The sequence below is a fragment of the Culex pipiens genome, chromosome 1 (assembly GCF_016801865.2).
Source record: "Culex pipiens pallens isolate TS chromosome 1, TS_CPP_V2, whole genome shotgun sequence".
Taxonomy (NCBI): domain Eukaryota; kingdom Metazoa; phylum Arthropoda; class Insecta; order Diptera; family Culicidae; genus Culex; species Culex pipiens.
Window position 1 is genome coordinate 13960274 of NC_068937.1, and position 21141 is coordinate 13981414.

Here is a 21141-nt window from a genome sequence, read left to right on the forward strand (position 1 = left end):
AGTAGATTTAAAAAAAATAACTTCTTAAACTCAAAAGTTCCAAAGTTCTTAATTTCATGAAATATAAAATAATTACACACAAAGAAAAAATACTCTAAATTTAAAAAGATCGTTCGTTGGATTAAAAGTTCGCGTTGGTGAATATTCGTAGAAAGTTCAAACTTTTCAATTTAAAAGTTGGAAAGTTTTTGAAACTACCATGCATTTATGGAACAAAATCGTTGTATCGGTAAAAGTATTTTACTTTTAATTGGAAAAGAAACCTTTTATGGCAAGAATACACAACATTTAGCACTATAGGGGTAATTTCAGAAAAATGTGCCTGGTTTTTTACATTTATTTTTTAAATTTTTAAACAGTGTGTTAAAAAACACCTTTTTTATTGTATTTAACGCTTCTCCTCTAGCTTCTGCTCAAGGTAGGCCAATATCCGAGTCCAAACTGTACCGATTCATACGGTACGCCACCGGTCACTTCCGAATACCCAGGCTGGACGGTTCCGAATGCAGGTTTCGACGCGCGACAGCAGTGTAAAGAACACGATGGTCACGTTTCCGGCCTCAATCAGGACAGTCTTGGAGGAGTTGGCCGTTGATTCGGGAAGGGTGGTCGACGTTTCCCGGCTGGGAAGTAAAGTGCCTGAACGGGGAGTTCCCGATCCTGGAAGCGCATCCGGAACATGGAGTTAATGAGGCCCTCGGAACGGAATTCGATTTTGAGCACGTAATCCTACTTCGAGAATGACACAGATTTTTTTTTGGCTCACTGTCCAGGTTCATTCGGCTGAAGCTGCGCCGTCGCGAGGTGAATGTTTGTGGGCGGGAAGTTGCTAAAAGAGATAGAAAGTAAGTGAAGTTGGCTAGCCATTGCACACATTCTCATTACTCACTAGTGACTTCTTCGGTGTTCCAGGTGCGAAATACGGGTATGACAGCTCCAGGACCAACGGCATTTCGTACAGACAGACCATTTCGATTATACCGCTTCTTGTCGTCCTCATTTTCCGTTGGGTCCTTCTTCTCACCGTGAAAATTAACTTGTTCGTGCTTGTCCAAAAACCGAATGTAAATCTGCTTCATCGCAATCTCGTTGTTCACGCAACGCTTCGGCAGCGCCATCTCTTCGATGCTCTCGTCTCAGTCCTTGCGAAAATAGACCTTCAACCACCCACCCCAGGCCACCACAACCGAATACAACTGGTGCAAATCCACGTACTGGATCTTCGGCAACCGCATAAACGGCGTCCTACAGAAAGAAATAAAGTCGATCACAAACCCCGCAAAACACTTAAGTTTCCTTCTTACCCATTCCGTTCGTGAAACAGCTGCAGGTTCAAAGGCTGCAAACTGTTCTTCCGGATATTTGTGTAATACTCATCGAACATGTCCTTCAGCGAAAACTCCGGCGTGTGCCAACAGAACCGTAATCAGCTTCGGACATCGATCCACCTTCAGCGGGTGTTTGCTCTCGTTGAACATACGCGTGCAAACGGTGATCTAGTAGTAACGGTGACAAAAGCGACAAAATCAGCATACTCAGAAAACTTTTACAACTCGCAGGACATCCCACACTGTTCCCGGTCACTTCCGGCACATAATGCTGCTGATGGTTGGAACGGCCGGCCGGCACCGAGTGCAACATCCGAGCTGACCATCTCCGATTATGCCGCTTCTCGTCGTCCTCCTCTTCCGTCGGATCCAACCAGTCCAATACCACATCTCGACTCCGATTTTCGACAACCGGCGTCCTACAAAAACAAACAAAATCAATCAAACACCCCACAAAACACCCAAGCTTCCTTCTTACCCATTCCGGTCGTGAAACAGCTGCAGGTCCTGCAGGAAGCTGGCCTTGTCTTTGTGGACTCACCACTGGAACACCGGAACCTACCGGAACCACCAAAATGTTTGTTTACATTTGGAACTTAGGCGTACACGGTTACACGAGCACGACAAAATGAAAGAAATTATACAGTCGTATTAAAAGTTAAAACTTTTAAATCAGTTCGTAATGAGATTTTCAAAAACTGTAGCAGTAAAAGTTTTCATTTTTAATACAAGAAAAAAACTTTTAATGTAGCGAGTTTTATCCACTTTTTATTTCAAGAGTAAGTTACTTTTGTCATTACAGTAATGTTTTGCCTTCCTCACTTTACTGAGGAAAGGCTATAAAATCACTCGAAAAACGAACTTCTTAATTTGACCTCCTAGACCCACCTTCACGTATACATATCGACTCAGAATCAAATTCTGAGCAAATGTCTGTGTGTGTGTGTGTGTGTGTGTGTAGGGATGTGGGTCTGTGCACCAAAAAATATGCACTCGATTATCTCAGCACTGGCTTAACCGATTTGGACCGTTTTGGTCTCATTCGATTTGTCTTGGGGTCCCATAAGTCCCTATTGAAAATTATGAAGTTTAGTAAAGTACTTCAAAAGTTATGCTAAAAAAACAGTTTTGACTAAAGTCCGGAAGATTGTAAAAAGGGTGGTTTTTGTAAGAAAACATGGCATATTATACATTTTCTGAAAGGTGTTTAAAAGACCTTTCTAACGAGTCCAAAACATTGAAGATCTGATAACCCTATCAAAAGTTATTAGCACTTAAGTGTTTTTTATGCCATTTCTTGAGGCCGGATCTCAGATATTTTGATGAAAATGATGTCCGGGTCAATCATGTGACCCATCGTTGGATGCGTAGTCAAAAGACCTTTCCAACGCGCCCAAAACATTGAAAATCTGACCCCCCTTTCAAGAGTTATAAGCACTTAAGTGTTAGTCATACCATTTCTTGAGGCCGGATTTCAGATATTTTGATGAAAATGATGTCCGGGTCAATCATGTGACCCGTCGTTGGATGCGTAGTCAAAAGACCTTCCCAACGCGCCCAAAACATTGAAAATCTGACAACCCTATCAAAAGTTATAAGCACTTAAGTGTTTGTCATACTATTTCTTGAGGCCGGATCTCAGATATTTTGATGAAAATGATGTCTGGGTCAATCATGTGACCCGTCGTTGGATGCGTAGTCAAAAGACCTTTCCAACGCGCCCAAAACGTTGAAAATCTGACAACCCAATCAACAGTTAAAAGCACTTATAGAATTTAGAAATTACTATACTTTTAGAAATTTCTTGTTTGTTGTATACTGGAAGAAACCTAGATTCTTGAGCTACGTGGGCGTGAGTCGGTTAAGGAATGCTTGTACAGATGCCTTTTGATTTCTCGTAGAGGCGAGATTGCCATTCAATCGATCACACTATTATTAGGCCATCGGCCACGGTCAGCAGAAGGATTTATATTTTTTTCAATTCAATTCGGGTTTATTGGTGAATAATCAAGATACAATAAGTTCTTTTGGGGTACATAACAGAGTTTTGGAGTTCCTTTCAGCTGTGTGTTACATCAAATCCATTTTGGAGCAATTATTACTTGTAAACAGAGACGCATCGAGCTCTACAGGCTCAATAAAAACTCCTTACCTGCTCTGTATGGTAGAACAGAGCTAAGCTCTGTATGCAGCGAACAGAGCCAGCTCTGTATGGGGAAAAATAATATTGATTTGCATATATCTCAAAAACGATAAGTTTTAGAAAGTTGACATGTTCTAGAAAGTTGCTGGTACCAAAAGGTTATATATTATTCTCTCAGACGTCATTACAATTTGATTGATTTTAGTTGTGCAAAACAAGAAAAAAACTATTTATTTTCTAAGATACAAGGTATAGAATATTTTTGTTTTCGACAAAGTTGCTCAACTACCAAAAATGAACAACTCTCTCGAAGACACCAAAGCTCTATCTTCAATAGATACCGAAATAAAAAATAAAAACTATTTTTATAATAAATACTGCTTGCGACAAACACAAAGCGACCGCGTCGTAGGCACAGGTAATATGAGGCATGTTTGGTAGAGATCGTCTGAAGTGAAAACTAGTATAGCAGAGTGTTCATAGAGAGTTTTTATGTTAAATGCTCTCGTCTGGATGGTTGAAAGAAATTTCAGATAAAATTATACAAATTTATAAAATTATATTCTTTTTATTGTACTGGTAAGTAATTAAGATTAGAAACAACAAAATTATTGCACAGCTATTTTTATGTTTGTCTTGACAAAACAAATGTTTAACAAAATTACAAGTTTTGTACAACAAATTAAGATAAAAAACAATTTCAAATACGCAAGTTAAAAAAAATAAAAACTAAATCTTCTAACAATTATTTTAATTTAATAAAAAGAAAATCAGTTAACATAAGTTTTACCTTATAAAGATTTCAGGAAACTTTTCTATTTTATTTAATTCAACAGAAAAAAAACTATATTTTTCAAGCAAGATAACCATAAGAAAGTTTTAAGCTCTAAATAATGTCTATGATTTTTTTTTTACATTTTGTCACCTTTTTTAAATAAAATAAGAAAATGAAATTAAATAGCAAAAACCATTTTTTCTTTATTTCTCAAGCCAGGAAATCAGTGAAGAGTTTCAAGCTCTAAATGCTCTCTATGGAAATTTGCCATTTTATTACCTGTATTTTAAATATTTTTTTATTTTTCAAATAAAGGAAAGCAGTGAAGAGTTTTTAGCTCTAAATGCTCTCTATGGAAATTTGCCATTTTATTACCTGTATTCTAAATATTTTTTTTATTTTTCAAACAAAGGAAAGCAGTGAAGAGTTTTTAGCTCTAAATGCTCTCTATGGAAATTTGCCATTTTATTACCTGAATTCTAAATATTTTTTTATTTTTCAAATAAAGGAAAGCAGTGAAGAGTTTTTGGCTCTAAATGCTCTCTATGGAAATTTAGCAAAAACATAATCGACAATAAAATATATTATCGATTTATTTTGTCCAACTTAAATTTAATTACATTATTCAACTCAATTGATGTTAAAATCTTGTAGTGAGAAAAAAAATAGCAAAATTTCCATAAAGAGCATTTGGAACAAAAAACTCTTCACTGCTTTCCTTTGTTTGAAAAATAAAAAAATATTTAGAATACAGGTAATAAAATGGCAAATTTCCATAGAGAGCATTTAGAGCTAAAAACTCTTCACTGCTTTCCTTTGTTTGAAAAATGAAAAAAAATATTTAGAATACAGGTAATAAAATGGTAAATTTCCATAGAGAGCATTTAGAGCTTGAAACTCTTCACTGATTTCCTGGCTTGAGAAATAAAGAAAAAATGGTTTTTGCTATTTAATTTCATTTTCTTATTTTATTTAAAAAAGGTGACAAAATGTAAAAAAAAAATCATAGACATTATTTAGAGCTTAAAACTTTCTTATGGTTATCTTGCTTGAAAAATATAGTTTTTTTCTGTTGAATTAAATAAAATAGAAAAGTTTCCTGAAATCTTTATAAGGTAAAACTTATGTTAACTGATTTTCTTTTTATTAAATTATAATAATTGTTAGAAGATTTAGTTTTTATTTTTTTTAACTTGCGTATTTGAAATTGTTTTTTATCTTAATTTGTTGAACAAAACTTGTAATTTTGTTAAACATTTGTTTTGTCAAGACAAACATAAAAATAGCTGTGCAATAATTTTGTTGTTTCTAATCTTAATTACTTACCAGTACAATAAAAAGAATATAATTTTATAAATTTGTATAATTTTATCTGAAATTTCTTTCAACCATCCAGACGAGAGCATTTAACATAAAAACTCTCTATGAACACTCTGCTATACTAGTTTTCACTTCAGACGATCTCTACCAAACATGCCTCATATTACCTGTGCCTACGACGCGGTCGCTTTGTGTTTGTCGCAAGCAGTATTTATTATAAAAATAGTTTTTATTTTTTATTTCGGTATCTATTGAAGATAGAGCTTTGGTGTCTTCGAGAGAGTTGTTCATTTTTGGTAGTTGAGCAACTTTGTCGAAAACAAAAATATTCTATACCTTGTATCTTAGAAAATAAATAGTTTTTTCTTGTTTTGCACAACTAAAATCAATCAAATTGTAATGACGTCTGAGACAATAATATAGAACCTTTTGGTACCAGCAACTTTCTAGAACATGTCAACTTTCTAAAACTTATCGTTTTTGAGATATATGCAAATCAATATTATTTTTCCCCATACAGAGCTGGCTCTGTTCGCTGCATACAGAGCATAGCTCTGTTCTACCATACAGAGCAGGTAAGGAGTTTTTATTGAGCCTGTAGAGCTCGATGCGTCTCTGCTTGTAAATAAAGGTGTTACCAAGAGTAAGAAAAAATAAGAAAAAACTTACTAAAATTGCAAGGGAAAAGGGATAGAAATAGAGAAAGCTTAAAACTAGATCACAGTTTTAGGATTTATATTTTAAGCAAATATATTGATAGTTCACGCAATTACATTTAGAAGATTACATTTACACAAAGCGAATGGTGAACGTGGATCGTGTGGAGGCCGCTGCTTTCGTCCTCACTGACGCCACCGCGAAGCTGTCGATTTTGTCGTCTTTGTCTTGGCGTGACCTGTTGGAACAGGTCTTGCTCGTCAACCGCTTCCGAGGTTGTGGCGGTCTTCGTAATGACCGGCTTGCTCGACGATCGGGTTAACTGGTTCGATGGCGCCGATGGTCACTCCGGTGGTGCTTCAGCCGTTTGATTTAGGGAAGATGTCCAGATGAGGGATTCGCGAGAGGCGTTTGCTGGGCGGCGGGAAGACCGTGTTGCGCAGCGTTTGGCCGCCGATGACCTCGACGCTGTTTGGAGATCGACGATGGACCGCTGGATAGCCGACATGGTGCTGCAGCAGGTACATCTTGATCGTCGTCTCCCCTGGAAAGTTCTCTGTGTTGTGGTGATCGTCCGAACTTAGATGTCGATGCAGTCCCTGCGTCCCCGAAGGACTTCTTTCGTCCGCAAACACGATCCTCATACAAATCTCCATCCCGCTAGTTTGGACAGCTTCTGCAAGATGTTGCCTTCTTGCGCTGTCGTTTGGCTGGATTTGGGGGACGGTTTGGCCAAGGATGCTGCATCTGGAAGGAGAAAAAAGAAAACGTGTAATGATGATGGCTGATCGAAGTTCACTCGCTGCTTGGATTAAAAGAAATCTTCAACTCACCGATGCTGCCGCGGCTCCATTGGTATTTTGTTGTGCTGCTGCTTTGACACTGACAGCGTCCGCCGGACCGGGTGAAATTGACAGTTGGTAAAACTGTTATATAACTTTTTCCTGTCAGTTAATGGCTGCGTACTGAATATGAGCGTCGACCAAAGTGACCCAGTCAACTCAATCGGAGTTCTTAAACGGAATTCAATTCGAACCGTTTACGTTTTCCGTTTCAAACGCAACAACCGAACATACACGAAATCGGTTGTTGCGTTTAAAACGAAATACCTACGTAAACGATTCGAATTGAATTTTATTTCAGAATTCCGATTGAGTTGACTAAGGAAATAAGACAAGGTGGTGAAAATAGATCACATACTCAAAATCAGAAGTACCTCTCAAAATGGCTAAATGAAATTTTTTGAAAATTTTCCTATGGTCCAAACAATTGTTCGACAATAGGGTCCTAAAGCCCTATGTATTTTTTTTTATGTACAACGATTAAAAACACGCTTAAAAACCATTTCTGATCACTTTTTTTTATTTTAATGCAAAAAAAAAGTTGACGAGACAACATTTTTTCGATGGATCAACTATGGTCCCCTTGGAAAGAGCTGTCAAGTAGGACCTTTTCTGTCAAGAAGGACCGCAAGGTTAATTTTTCAAAATTGATTTAAAAATCCATTTTAAACTCTTTGTGGTCGTACAATGGGTCATTGTACGCAGAAAAATAAGATTTATCGCTGGAAACAATAATATCAGCAATATAAGCTTCATTTTAGGACCCAATTCAGGTTAGATCTATTTGGAACAGCTTTTGCTTAAAGATAAGGGAGCGTTCTTTTATTACGTAACGCAGATGGGGGAGGGGGGGTCTGAGGCCGTGTTACGCTCCATACATTTTTTTTAAAATTTGTATGGAAATTTTGTTACGAGGGGGAGGGGGAGGGGGTCTAAAAATCCTATTGTTTGTGTTACGCAATAAAAGAACGCTCCCTAAGTGTACTGTAGCCAGTATTGTAAATGTAACAATTCCCGGTATGATTGAGCTAAATGAAATTTTGTGAAAATTTGTCCTAATGGTTCAAACAATTTCTTAACAATTCATGGCACAATTACTGTTCGTCATATGGTTAGGATTATTCGAAAGTCGTTAGAACAAGAAGTAAAAATACCTGGAATGGATGTTGTGGTTTATTGAATTAAGGTTACTTTAAACAAAATCAATTCTGAAATGGAATTTAATTGGAATCGATACGTACACGGAATCAGTTGTTGCGTTTGAAACGGAATACTTAAACGATTTGAATTGAATTCCGTTTCAGAATTCCGATTTTTGCCTTCCTCACCTTACTGAGGAAAGGCTATAAAATCACTCGAAAAATGAACTTCTTAATTCGACCTCGTAGACCCACTTTCACGTATACCTATCGACTCAGAATCATGTTCTGAGCAAATGTCTGTGTGGATGTGTGTAGGTGGGTGGACAAAAAAATTGTCACTCGATTATCTCCGGACTGGATGAACGGATTTTGACCGTATCAGTCTCATTCGATCCGTCTTGGAGTCCCATAGGTCTCTATTTAAAACCAGCATGTTTAGTTAAGTACTTCAAAAGTTATGCTAAAAAACGATTTTGGCGTATGTCAGGAAGATTGTAAAAAGGGTGGTTTTTGCAAGAAACCCTATCATGTTATACATTTTGAGAAAGGTATTAAAAAGACCTTTCAAATGAGCCTGAAACATCAAGGATCTGACAACCCTATCAAAAGATATTGGTACTTAAGTGTTATTTATACACTTTTTGGAGGCCGGATCTCAGATATTTTAGTAAAAATGATGTCCGGGTCCATCATGCGACCCATCCTTAGTTAGATAATCGAAAGACCTTTCAAATGAGCCTAAAACATCAAGGATCTGACAACCCTATCAAAAGTTATAAGTGTTATTTATATACTTTTTGGAGGCCGGATCTCAGATATTGTGATAAAAATATTGTCTGAATCTTCCATGTGAACTATCGTTGGATAGGTTTTTTTATCAGACCTTGCCGATGAGCCAGAAAAATTGAAGGTCTGCGAACCCTATCAAATGAAATGAGTAATAAAGCTGATTTGTTAAACATGTTAAGGGAATGTTGCTGTTTTTACTGAATGTATTGACTTTATGAATGTGAGGAAGGCACCAACCACCTAAAGGTGGATTAAGTAACGTTTTTTTGTGTGTATTTAATTATTTTTTGAGTTAATTTTTTGTTTGAATCATTTATAAAATAGACAAATGATATTTATTTATTGAAATATAAAAATCAATATATTTAATGGGTTACTTTTTTATGAAGTCAAATCAGTATTAGGTAATATTTTTTTAAGAATCTAATACGATTATATTATTCATTCAACTCTTAATCAATAAATAATTTGAGTATTTAATGTATATTTAAATAATTAATTAATTGAATAATATTAAAATAAATAGTTTAATAATTTAATATAAGACACACTATTATTTAATAATCACATAAAACAAACTTTTGAACTTTTCAACAATTAAATGCTTTAATCATTGAAAAATTGAACAAATAAACAAAATCTTAAGATATTTTAATAACTAATCAAAAATTCAATTATTAAATGTATAATCTATCTAATAATTACCTAATAAAATAATTAAGCAACAAAATTGTTACCGTCATCAGGGGTGACATTGGGTCATACAAAAATGCTGAAATTTGTATGACCCATTCTCACCCCCAGACCCAATGTCACCCCTGATGATTATATCATTGAATCATTAAATATACCTATAAATGAATTAATTATAAAATCACTAAACTATTTTAAGATTATGTTTTAAATTTAATTTTAAATTAGGCTATTAAATTAAACCATGCATAATTTTGCCTTCCTCACTGAGGTAAGGCTATATATAATCCTGCTCTGAAAGTGAACTTTTTATTAAAAGCTCAAAGACCTACCTTCATGTATACATATCGACTCAGAATCGAAAACTGAACAAATGTCTGTGTGTGTGTGTGTGTATGTGTGTGTGTATGTGTGTGTGTATGTATGTATGTGACCAAAATTCTCACTGAGTTTTCTCAGCACTGGCTGAACCAATTTTGACCAAACCAGTTGCATTCGACTTGGTTTACGGTCCCATACATCGCTATTGAATTGTTTGAAGTTTCGATAACTAGTTCAAAAGTCATGTATAAAAATGTGTTTTCACATATATCCGGATCTCATTTATATGCATGTAAACAAAGTCCGGATCCATCATTCGGCCCATCGTTGGTTAGATAATTAAGAGACCTTTCCAACTAGTCTACAACATTGAAGGTCTGGCAACCCTGTCTCGAGTTATGACCACTTGAGTGATATTTATGTACTTTTTTGAAGCCGGATCTCATTTAAATGTGTGTAAACGATGTCCGGATCCATCATCCGACCCATCGTTGGTTATGTAATCGAATACCCTTTCCAACGAATCCATAACATTGATGATCTGGCAACCCTGTATCGAATTATGACCTCTTAAGTTATATCTGTGTACTTATTTTTCTGGATCTAAAAAAAAATGCTGAAATATGTGTCCAAACCACTCATATTACCCATTGTTGATAAAAAGTGATGAAGGCATCAACCACATAGGTGGATTAAGCTAGTTTTTTTTCTAAATCCTGCGTAAAATTTTTGAAAAATTATGTTATTTATTATTCAATAATCATTTTGTGTTATTTAAAAAAAATTAAGTTATTCAACTATTAAATAAATGTATGAAACAATTAATGATATTTTATTTAATAATAATAAAATTATTATATTATTTGATTATTGATTAGTTGAATTATGCAATGAACTAAGAAATTATAAAATAATCTCATTTTTAAAATATTTAACTATTAAATAATAAAATAATTATTATTTTTGAAGCATCTTCACACAAAAATGTAATGTTAAGTGTTATTATTTCCAAATTCTGAAATTCTAACGCTTCATCACTCAGAATTTAAATTGTAGCAATTTTAAAATAATGAAATGTTTATGTTTTTGTTTTGGATAACGCTAAAATCCTATTTTTTTCAAATCCCTCGCTTCAAGATTTTTTTAATTTCTAAAAATTATGTATTGCATTTGAAAATTCAATTCAATTAGTTTTTGTTTAGAATTTAACAGTTCTGCTCCAGGATGCTACACTTACAGTTCAGAGATTTGGAGAAACTTTCAACTGAGATCAGTTTAAAAACCTTTGCAGGGAAGGATATTTCTAAGCTTAGATTTTGCTAGCTGAGTGTTATTTTAGGGGTTTTAGATTTTGAGAAAAATCACTAGATCTTTGATTTTATTTGGAAATAAATTTTAGCAAAACTTTGCAAATGAGCCTTTTGAAAATAGTCGTTTGAAATGTAATTTTGAGTGAGTTCAATATTGATAGAATTTGAGTGGTTCCGTACGAGAGTGTGCTGATCTGTCATTGATAGCACGTTCATGAAAAACAAATAAAATTGTAATAATGTTGGACAGTCTTCAGCAAATTTTTATTTTATCTAGGGTTCCTTTGCAGATTTTGAAAAAATGTTGAAAAAATCAAAAAAGGAAGCAAACATAATTGATCAGGTTTAAAAAATGTTTATTCTGACTTAAAATGTTGGTTACTTTTACATGGCTATTTTACAATAAATATTGAGAATACGATTATCATTGTGCTAAAATTCAACTAAAAACCAATCAAATTAATAATACTGCATCAATACACCGTGCAATCACACAAATTCAACCTAATTACTTTGCCCAAATGATCTAAAGCCATCTCTCCTCCCAAACCAATCGTACACCTTCGAAATGCCGAAATACCCAATCAAAAAGGCCACCCCAACGAATCCCAACAGGCAGCACCCCCCAACCAGGACTCCGACCAGCATCATCGAGGCCACCGTCACGAGCGTTCCCTCGATCAGCACAAACCCGGTAAAGGTCATGATGGCGGTGGCCACGGTGAAGAAGATAAACATCATGAACGGGAGCGTCAGGATGAACAGGACGGCGGCGATGGCCAGGGCCAGGGCCGGATAGCGCTGCAAACCGCGGAAGATTGCGACTGCGGTTTGTTTGAGCCTGTATCGCTCGATGATGTCATTTAGGGCGGCCTGGAACATGTCCACTGTAGAGGAAGGAAGAAGTGGCTTAGTTACATGTGTAAGGAAGATTTTTGAGGGAGAATTTTACCGTAGAGAGTTCCACGTTCCAGCAGGTGCCGGGCCAGGTCCTCGCTGTTCCGATGGCTGCGATTGCGGGACCGGATGTGGTCGGAGCCGCCTCCGTCGGAGGAAATGTCGTCTTCCTGTTTGTTGGGGATAGTGTACAGTACTTTTTCGGAAATTTAACATTTATTTATAATTTACCACATCACTAGTTTCACGAATTACCATTTTGTTGTACTTTGATGGTTTTTGAGATTATTTTTAAAGCAAAAGTTAAAAGACTTTGTTTGATAAATTTTAGACAAGAATGCCGCTAAATGTTTTGTTTTGGTATGATTCAAGATGATTTAAATTGGTATCAACTTTACAATCGTGTAAAATCGTGTGTACACGTTTAACGTGATGAAGGTAACTGATTTTTCCTACACTCTCAACAAAAATCAACTACTAATTCAGATGAACTTCTCTCCTCAGTCATGAATTATTAAAAAATCTAAAAAAAAATGTAGGGAAAATCAAACATTTAAAACATTTAAAAATAAAGTTTAAAAAAAAATATAACAATAATAAAATAATTAAAAAAAAAATAAAAAAAAACGATATTAAAATAGTGAAAAAAAACTAAAAAAAAAAATTAAAAAATAGCAGCAGATTAAAAATCTAAAAATCTGAAAAAAATGAAGAAATAAAAACAATTTAGAAAAGATTAAAAAAAAGAGAATTTTTTTTTAAAGTTTGAAGAAATTAAAAAATGTAAAATAAAATAAAATTTAACAATAATTAAAAAATCCAAATATTTTTTTTAATCAATAAAATAAAAAAATCCTTTCAAGAAGTTAACAAATTAACAATAATTAGGCCGTTGCAGATATTTTTCAAAGTTTATGTGTTTATGTTTATGGGTGCCCAAAGTTAAAAAAAATAAAAATTTGAAAGAAAAATATAAAAATCAACGCACCCTTACCAAAAATCATGATTTTTTGAGTTCCAAATCTCACTTTTCATACGATTTTTTGAGTTCAGGTACTACAACCATAAAAATGGTTATATGGGTTGAACTGAAAAATTCGTATGAAAAGTGAGATTCGGAACTCAAAAAATCGTGATTTTTGGTAAGGGTGCGCATTAAAAAAATAACATCTTCAAAAAAACATTTATAAAATTAAAAAATTACTTAAAAACAATTTTAAAATGTTTAAAAAAGTGAAAAAATAAAAGAATTAATAAAATTGAATAATTTAAAAAAAATAAAAAGCTAAAATTAATAACATAAAATTAAAAAAAAATCAAATCAAAAAAAAATAAAAATCTTTCAAGAAATAAAAAAAATATACAGATGAAAAAATTAAAAAAAAAAATAAAAACGTTAAAAAATATTTAAAAACATTTCAAAAAATTTCAAAATGTTTTAACACATTTTGAACTACAATTTAAAAAAGTTTAAAAATTATGGGTATTTGAAAAATACAAAAAATTAACAAAAATTTAACACACACAAAAAAATATTACTGTTAAGACAAAAGCAACTTATTTTTGATTTAAAAAGTTGCTAAAATTTGCTTGAGGGAAAGTTTTTTTCTTGTGTTAAAAATGAAAACTTTTACTGGTAAAGTTTTTAGAAATCTCCTTACTAACTGATTTAAAAGTCTTAACTTTTAATACGACTGTAAAATTTCTTTCATTTTGACGTCTCGTGTAACCGAGTACGCCTAAGTCCCAAATGTAAACAAACACTTTGGTGGGTCCGGTGCACCGCGGTGGTGCTGGTGAGTCTAGGACGCAAAGCAAAGCCGACGCGGAAAACTTTGTGAGCCAAACAGCAGCAGCGGAACGCCTTCGAAGGAGGGTGGTGCGGGTGCGGGACGAGGTCTATTGCTCGAAAAGGACAAGGCCAGCTTCCTGCAGGAACTGCAGCTGTTCCAGGACCGGAATAGGTAAGAAGGAAGCTTGGGTGTTTTGTGGGGTTTGTGATTGATTATGTTTGTTTTTGTAGGATGGGAGGTAGGAATGTGGATTCGAACCGGTTGTATTCGGTGGTGGTGGCCCGGGATTGGTGGTTGAAGGTCAAGTCCCGCGAGGACTGGGGCGAGATTTTCGAGGAGATGGCACTGCCGAAAGCATGAACAACGAGTTTGCGTGGAAGAAGATTAACGTCTGGTTTTTGGACAAGTACGAGAAAGTTAATTTTCACGGTGAGGAGAAGGATCCGTCGAAGAGGAGGACGATGAGAAGCGGCATAATCGAAGGTGGTCAGCGCAGATGTTGCACTCGGTGCCGGCGTTTTACAACACCGGTGAGTATTGAGAATGTGTGCAGTGATTAGCCAACTTCACTTACTTCCATCTCTTCTAGCAACTTTCTGCCCACAAACGCTCACCTCGCGACGGCGCAGCTCCAGCCGAATGAACCATAACAGCGAGCCGAAAAATCTGTCATTCTCAAAGGAGGATGAAGGCCTCATCAACCCCACGTTCCGGATGCGCTTCCAGGATCGGGAACTCCCCGTTCAGGCACTTCACTTCCCAGTCGGGAAACGTCGACCACCGTTCCCGAATCAACGGCCAACTCTTCCAAGACTGTCCTGATGAAGGCCGGCAACGTGACCATCCTGTTCTCTACACTGCTGTCACTTGTCGAAACGTCCATCCGGAACCGTTCAGACTGGGGTCTTCGGAAGTGACCGGTGGCGTACCGTAAGAATCGGTACAGCTTGGACTCTGATGTTGGCCAACCTTGAGCAGAAGCGTTAAATGCAATAAAAAATGTTTTTTTAGCATGCTGTTTTAAAGTTTTAAAAATAAATATAAAAATCAAGCTCATTTTTCTGGAATTATCACTGTAGTATTAAAAGTTGTTTATTCTTGCCATAAAAGGTTTCTTATCTAATTAAAAGTAAAACACTTTTACCGATACAACGATTTTGTTCCATAAATGCATGGTAGTATCAAAAACTTTCCAACTTTTAAATTGAAAAGTTTGAACTTTCTACGAATATTCACCAACGCGAACTTTTAATCCAACGAACGATCTTTTTAAATTTAGAGTATTTTTTCTTTGTGTGCACATAACAAACAAAAAAAAATTTAAATGTTTTTTTTATTTAAAAAAATTTAAAAAAATATATTAAAAAGCAAAAATAAATAAAATAATAATAAAAAAATAGTTTGAAAAAAATAATAGCTGTGATAATAGGTTAAAAATTAAAACAAAAACAAACAAATATGAAAACATATTTAGAATAAATCGAAATATATATATAATAACTGAAAAAAATAAAGAACCCCTTAATAAAGAATGCTATGTTTGGATCTAGTACTGCGTTTGAAGTGACAATATTGACATATTGGAGTGTTTATTTCCTTTTTAGATGTTTGTTCCAAGCAGCCGGACCCTAAGATGACAGTTTTCGTGAGTTGCGCGTATTCACCGACAGATGGCTAGTGGGCCTCGTCGGAGTCCGCCCATTAAATACGCAACTCAAAATTTGCATGGGAAATTTTTTTTTCGTGACGGCTTTCGCGGCACGCTCACTTCAACTGTTCTAGACTAATATTTGAACGTGACGTTTCTCTAAACAAGTTTTTTAAGAAAATGATTCCAGAATGCTTATCTTTTCGTTTTAAACCGAAACAAGGCAAAAACTATATTTATTTAAACTATTCGCCATTTTCAAAAGTTTGGCCAGATAATATCGAAGGCCGCCATCTTAGGCCCAATGGGCCCACAAAAAGGGGTACGCTCAGTTTGTATGGAAGCTGTCAACATTCTCCCGGGCTGGTTCCAAGTGTGCCAATTTTTAAATTCTGGAATTTTTTTTAAAAGGACCAATAAGCTATTGTCTTTCATATGTTTATTGGTCCTTTAAAAAAAATCCGAGAATTTATATTTTTTTGGAATTTTATAATTTTAGATTCTTTTAGTTCTTAAATTATAAAATTTTGTGAGTACACGTTTAATCCGAAACTTTTCTTGACCAAGTTTCTTTCGAGCTCCTTTTTTATAAAAAAAATCGATAAAAAAATAATATTATTAGCCCATTTCGATTTCAATGTGTATTATTTCCTTTGCGATATTTCAACGCTTTAACCCAAATTTGAACAGCGTTGCCGAAACGTGCACTTATCGACGCTTCTTTTTCTTCCCCCAAAATTGTCGATAAGTTTGACACCTCGCCTACCGTCACCATTTTCAATTTCATGCATTTTTGTGAAAGTCATCGTCTGGCGGAGAAGAAAGAAGTTGGCGTAATAAAATTCGCTTATTTGGTGGTAATTTTGCTCGCAAACGGAACGAAAATTGTGGTAAGTTGAAGGTGGATGTTTGCTGAACAAGTCGTGCTAAAATTGCGTTACTTTTGTGCAGAAGAAACGATGAAGCTGAACATAACTTCCGCCGCCGGCATCATCTGCCTGCTGGACGAACCGATCCAGGAGCTGAAGGTGTTTGCGCTGAAGAAGCTGGACACGATCGTGGACGAGTTTTGGCCGGAGATTTCCGAGGCGGTGGAGAAGATCGAGATTCTGCACGAGGATAAAGGGTTTCAGCAGCACGATTTGGCCGCGTTGGTTGCGTCGAAGGTTTATTACCATTTGGGGTCGTTCGAGGACTCGCTGACGTATGCGCTGGGCGCGGGGGATCTGTTTGATGTGAACGCGCGCAACGAGTACGTGGACACGATCATCGCCAAGTGTATTGATCACTATACGCAGTTGCGGGTGCAGCTGGCGGAGAATCCGGCCAAGGCGAAGCCGATCGATGCGAGGTTGGAGGCGATCGTGAATCGGATGATTCAGCGCTGTTTGGACGATGGACAGTACAGGCAGGCGCTGGGGATTGCGCTGGAGACGCGCCGGATGGACGTGGTGGAGTCGTCGATCATGAAGGCGGACGACATTGCGGGGATGTTGGCGTATGCGTTTCAGGTCACCATGAGCCTGATTCAGAATCGCGCGTTCCGAAACACGGTGCTGCGATGTCTCGTTGGTCTGTACCGCAATCTGGGCGTTCCGGACTACGTCAACATGTGCCAGTGTCTGATCTTCCTGGAGGATCCGCTGGCCGTCGCTGAACTGCTGGACAACCTGACCAAGGGCGGGGAGCACTCGGTTCTGATGGCGTACCAGATCGCGTTCGATTTGTACGAGTCGGCCACGCAGCAGTTCCTGGGACAGGTGCTGCAAGCGCTCAAAGCCACGGCGCCGATTCCGTCGGCGTTGATTTCGAACTTGAAGCCGCAGGGCACGAACGCTGCTGGGGCGGCAGCTGCGCCGGAAGTTAAGCAGGAACCGAAGGAGGTTGGGGAGGAGAGCGAGGGTGGCGATGCCAAGATCGAACGCACCGTGGACAGTTTGAACGAGAGCGAGAAGACGCACCAGGCGAACATTGAGAAGCTGGCGGGGATATTGTCCGGGGAGATTACGATCGACCTGCAGTTGCAGTTCCTGATCCGGAGCAACCACGCGGATTTGCAGATTCTGCGCGCGACGAAGGAGGCGGTTCGGGTGTCGATTTGCCACACGGCGACGGTCATTGCGAACGCGTTTATGCACAGCGGCACGACGAGCGATCAGTTTCTGAGGGATAATTTGGAGTGGTTGGCGAGGGCTACGAATTGGGCCAAGTTGACGGCGACGGCCTCGCTGGGAGTGATTCACCGCGGGCACGAGACGGAATCGCTCGCGTTGATGCAGAGTTATCTGCCGAAGGAGAGTGGACCGAGCTCGGGGTATTCCGAGGGTGGTGGCCTGTACGCGCTCGGGCTGATCCACGCCAATCACGGGGCGAACATCATCGACTATCTGCTGCAGCAGCTGAAGGACGCCCAGAACGAGAATGTCCGCCACGGAGGGTGTTTGGGGTTGGGTTTGGCCGCGATGGGAACTCACCGGCAGGACGTGTACGAGCAGTTGAAGTTCAACCTGTACCAGGACGATGCCGTGACGGGTGAGGCGGCTGGAATCGCCATGGGAATGGTCATGCTCGGTTCGAAGCATGCTCCGGCCATCGAGGACATGGTCGCGTACGCCCAGGAGACCCAGCACGAGAAGATCCTTCGTGGGTTGGCGGTCGGAATTTCGCTGACCATGTACGCACGGTTGGAGGAGGCGGATTCGCTGGTGACCAGCCTGTCCAACGACAAGGACCCGGTGCTGCGTCGCAGTGGAATGTACACCATTGCTATGGCCTACTGCGGAACCGGTAACAACCAGGCGATCCGCAAGCTGCTGCACGTGGCCGTCAGCGATGTCAACGACGATGTTCGTCGTGCCGCCGTCACCGCCATCGGATTCATCCTGTTCCGTACGCCGGAGCAGTGCCCATCAGTTGTGTCCCTCCTGGCCGAGTCCTACAACCCGCACGTCCGTTACGGCGCGGCCATGGCTCTTGGAATCGCCTGCGCCGGAACCGGCCTGCGCGAAGCCATCGCCCTCCTCGAGCCGATGGCCAAGTTCGACCCCGTCAACTTTGTCCGCCAGGGCGCCCTCATCGCCTCGGCCATGATCCTGATCCAGCAAACCGACCAAACCTGCCCCAAGGTCACCTTCTTCCGTCAACTCTACACCCAGGTCATCACCAACAAGCACGAGGACGTGATGGCCAAGTACGGCGCCATCCTGGCCCAGGGCATCATCGACGCCGGTGGCCGCAACGTCACCGTCAGCCTCCAGTCCCGCACTGGCCACACCAACCTCCAGGCCGTCGTCGGAATGCTCGTCTTCACCCAGTACTGGTACTGGTTCCCGCTCGCCCACTGTCTCTCCCTCGCCTTCACCCCAACCTGCCTGATCGCACTCAACTCCGACCTCAAAATGCCCAAGGTCGACCTCAAATCCGCCGCCCGCCCCTCCCTCTACAGCTACCCCGCTCCCCTCGAGGAAAAGAAGCGCGAAGAACGCGACAAGGTCGCCACCGCCGTCCTCTCCCTCGCGGCCCGCGCCAAGCGCCGCACCGGAGACAAGAAAAAGGACAACGCCAAGGACGCCGACTCCAAGATGGACGTCGACGACGAATCCGGCGCCACCCCTCCCAAGGACGACCTGTCCGCCACGGTCAAGGCCAAGGAGGAAGCCAAAACCACCCCCGTCAAGGAGGACAAAAAGAAGGAGGCCAAGCCGAAGGACGCCGCCACCCCGTCACCGGCCCCCGCCGAAGAAACCCCGGCAACCGCCGCCGCTGCGACTGCAGCGGAGAAGAAGACCCCCAAGGAACCGGAGCCCAGCTTCGAGATTCTGCACAATCCGGCCCGGGTGATGCGCGCCCAGCTGAAGGTGATTAGCATTGCCGAGGGGACGCCGTTCACCCCGCTGAAGGACGTCGCCATCGGGGGGATCGTGATGATGCAGCACAATGCGGCCGCTGGCGAGCAGGTGCTGGTGGAGCGCGTCACGGCGTACGGACCGAAGAATGACGACCTGAAGGAGCCGGAAGCGCCGGAGCCGTTTGAGTACATTGAGGATTAAATGGATGGGTTTTAATTGTATCGATTATCCTATATTCATTGTAACAGTTCTGTATTTGATGCGATTGTCCTAATAAAGCTTACATGCAAAGTTTAGTGTTTTTGATTGTTTTCACAGCCTATTACAAACTCACACCTTGACGATCTAAATATTTAGAATCTAAATTTAGCGAGCGTTCTTTTATTAAGTAACGCAAAAATGTGGATTTTTAAATTGCATAAATTTCTTGAACTCCTAGAGTTTCTTCAACTCTTTAAATTGAAAATCTCTTAAATTACACCAATTTCTTGGTTTATTTGAATGTCGTAAATTTTCTCAAATTCTTGAGCTAATTTAATTTCATGAATTTCTTAATTTTTTTTTAAATTCGTCTGACTTTTAATGAATTTTAATTTCTTGATTGTCTTACATTTCTTCGCGAAAAATCTTTTAAATTTTCCGAATTCCTTGAATCTTTTATATTTCTTAAATTTCTTCAATTTTATCAAATTATTAGATTTCTGTAGGAAATGAGTGATAACAGTAGAGTTCATGTTCATGTTTCAATGAGAAACATGTGAGCGTGAGAATCGAGGTTAGAATTTTAGAAAAAAAAGCAGTATTTTTGTACCTACACTGAAAACCCAACCATGGTAGTTGCTACCATATTGTAGGGTTAAATTGAGAACACGCACCGACGTATTTTTGCTGATATGTCAACATTAGAGGCACGATGGCTTTAGATGCCGTTCCCAATTTATCATAATTCTTTGAGAGTCTTGAATTTCTTAAGTTTCTTGAAGTCTCTTGAACGTCTTAAATTTCTTCAAATTCTTGAATTTATTGATTTTCTTGAATTTCTTATTTTTTTAAATATCTCCTGAATTTTAATTATTTTTTTTTAACTTCTTGAATTTGTAAAATTTTCTGAATTTCTCCAAATTCTTGAATTCTATTAATTTCTTTAACTTATTTTATTTCATGAATTTCTGGACTGTCTTTAATTTCTTGACATTCTTGAATTTATTGTTTTTTTAATATCTCCTTTCTCATTTTTTTAATATATCTTGATTTCAGACATTCCATTGATTTTTTTCAAATTCTTGAATATCACTAATTTTTTTCAACATATTTTATTTCTGGATCTCCTTAATTTCTTCATTTTTATAATTTGTTCAAATTATTAAATTTGCTCATGAATTGGGTCCTAAAATGAAGCTAAGATTGCTGATATTACTGTTCACAGCGATAAAGCTTATTTTTCTGAGTACAATGACCCTTTGTACGACCACAAAGAGTTGATTTTTAAAAACAATTTTGAAAAATTAACCTCGCGATCCTTCTTGACAGAAAAGCTCCAACTTGACAGTTCGTTCCAAGGGGACCATAGTTGATCCATCGAAGAAATGTTGTCTTGTCAATATTTTTTTGCATTAAAATGAAAAAAGTGATTAG

The 21141-nt window shown here is 38.4% G+C and overlaps 4 protein-coding genes across 6 annotated transcripts in view; 1 reads left to right on the forward strand and 3 right to left on the reverse strand.

Annotated features, from left to right (window-relative positions):
- Positions 1-105: 105 nt before the first annotated feature.
- LOC120416242 (uncharacterized) lies at positions 106-1445 on the reverse strand. The gene is made up of 3 exons (XM_039577944.2): positions 1305-1445; positions 890-1245; positions 106-829 (listed from the first exon to the last, which is right to left on the reverse strand). Exons 2-3 carry the CDS (start codon positions 1116-1118, stop codon positions 561-563), a joined length of 498 nt encoding a protein of 165 aa, XP_039433878.1. The 5' UTR covers positions 1119-1245; positions 1305-1445; the 3' UTR covers positions 106-560.
- Positions 1446-6286: 4841 nt separating this feature from the next.
- LOC120416246 (uncharacterized) lies at positions 6287-7142 on the reverse strand. Its single transcript, XM_039577948.2, has 2 exons — positions 7057-7142; positions 6287-6970 (listed from the first exon to the last, which is right to left on the reverse strand). The coding sequence occupies exons 1-2, from the start codon at positions 7074-7076 to the stop codon at positions 6583-6585; spliced, it is 408 nt and encodes a 135-aa protein (XP_039433882.1). The 5' UTR covers positions 7077-7142; the 3' UTR covers positions 6287-6582.
- Positions 7143-11659: 4517 nt separating this feature from the next.
- Positions 11660-21141, reverse strand: part of LOC120416243 (uncharacterized) — a 77929-nt gene continuing 68447 nt past the window's right edge. The window contains exons 1-3 of one of the 2 annotated variants that reach the window (XM_039577945.2): positions 12449-12579; positions 12273-12387; positions 11660-12207 (exon numbers count right to left, since the gene is read on the reverse strand). In XM_039577945.2, the coding sequence (XP_039433879.1) occupies positions 11825-12207; positions 12273-12387; positions 12449-12475 (525 nt within the window). In that variant the 5' untranslated portion in view covers positions 12476-12579 and the 3' untranslated portion in view covers positions 11660-11824. Of the gene's footprint in view, positions 12208-12272; positions 12388-12448; positions 12580-21141 lie in introns of those variants that run through there. The other variant, XM_052706216.1, reaches the window with a different exon arrangement.
- On the forward strand, positions 16424-19797 carry LOC120416233 (26S proteasome non-ATPase regulatory subunit 1). 2 transcript variants are annotated; one of them, XM_039577928.2, is made up of 2 exons: positions 16424-16548; positions 16610-19797. In XM_039577928.2, the coding sequence occupies exon 2, from the start codon at positions 16618-16620 to the stop codon at positions 19705-19707; it is 3090 nt and encodes a 1029-aa protein (XP_039433862.1). In that variant the 5' UTR covers positions 16424-16548; positions 16610-16617; the 3' UTR covers positions 19708-19797. The 2 variants fall into 2 exon arrangements, with proteins under 2 accessions (XP_039433862.1, XP_039433863.1); XM_039577929.2 differs by having other exon boundaries at positions 16434-16548; positions 16613-19797.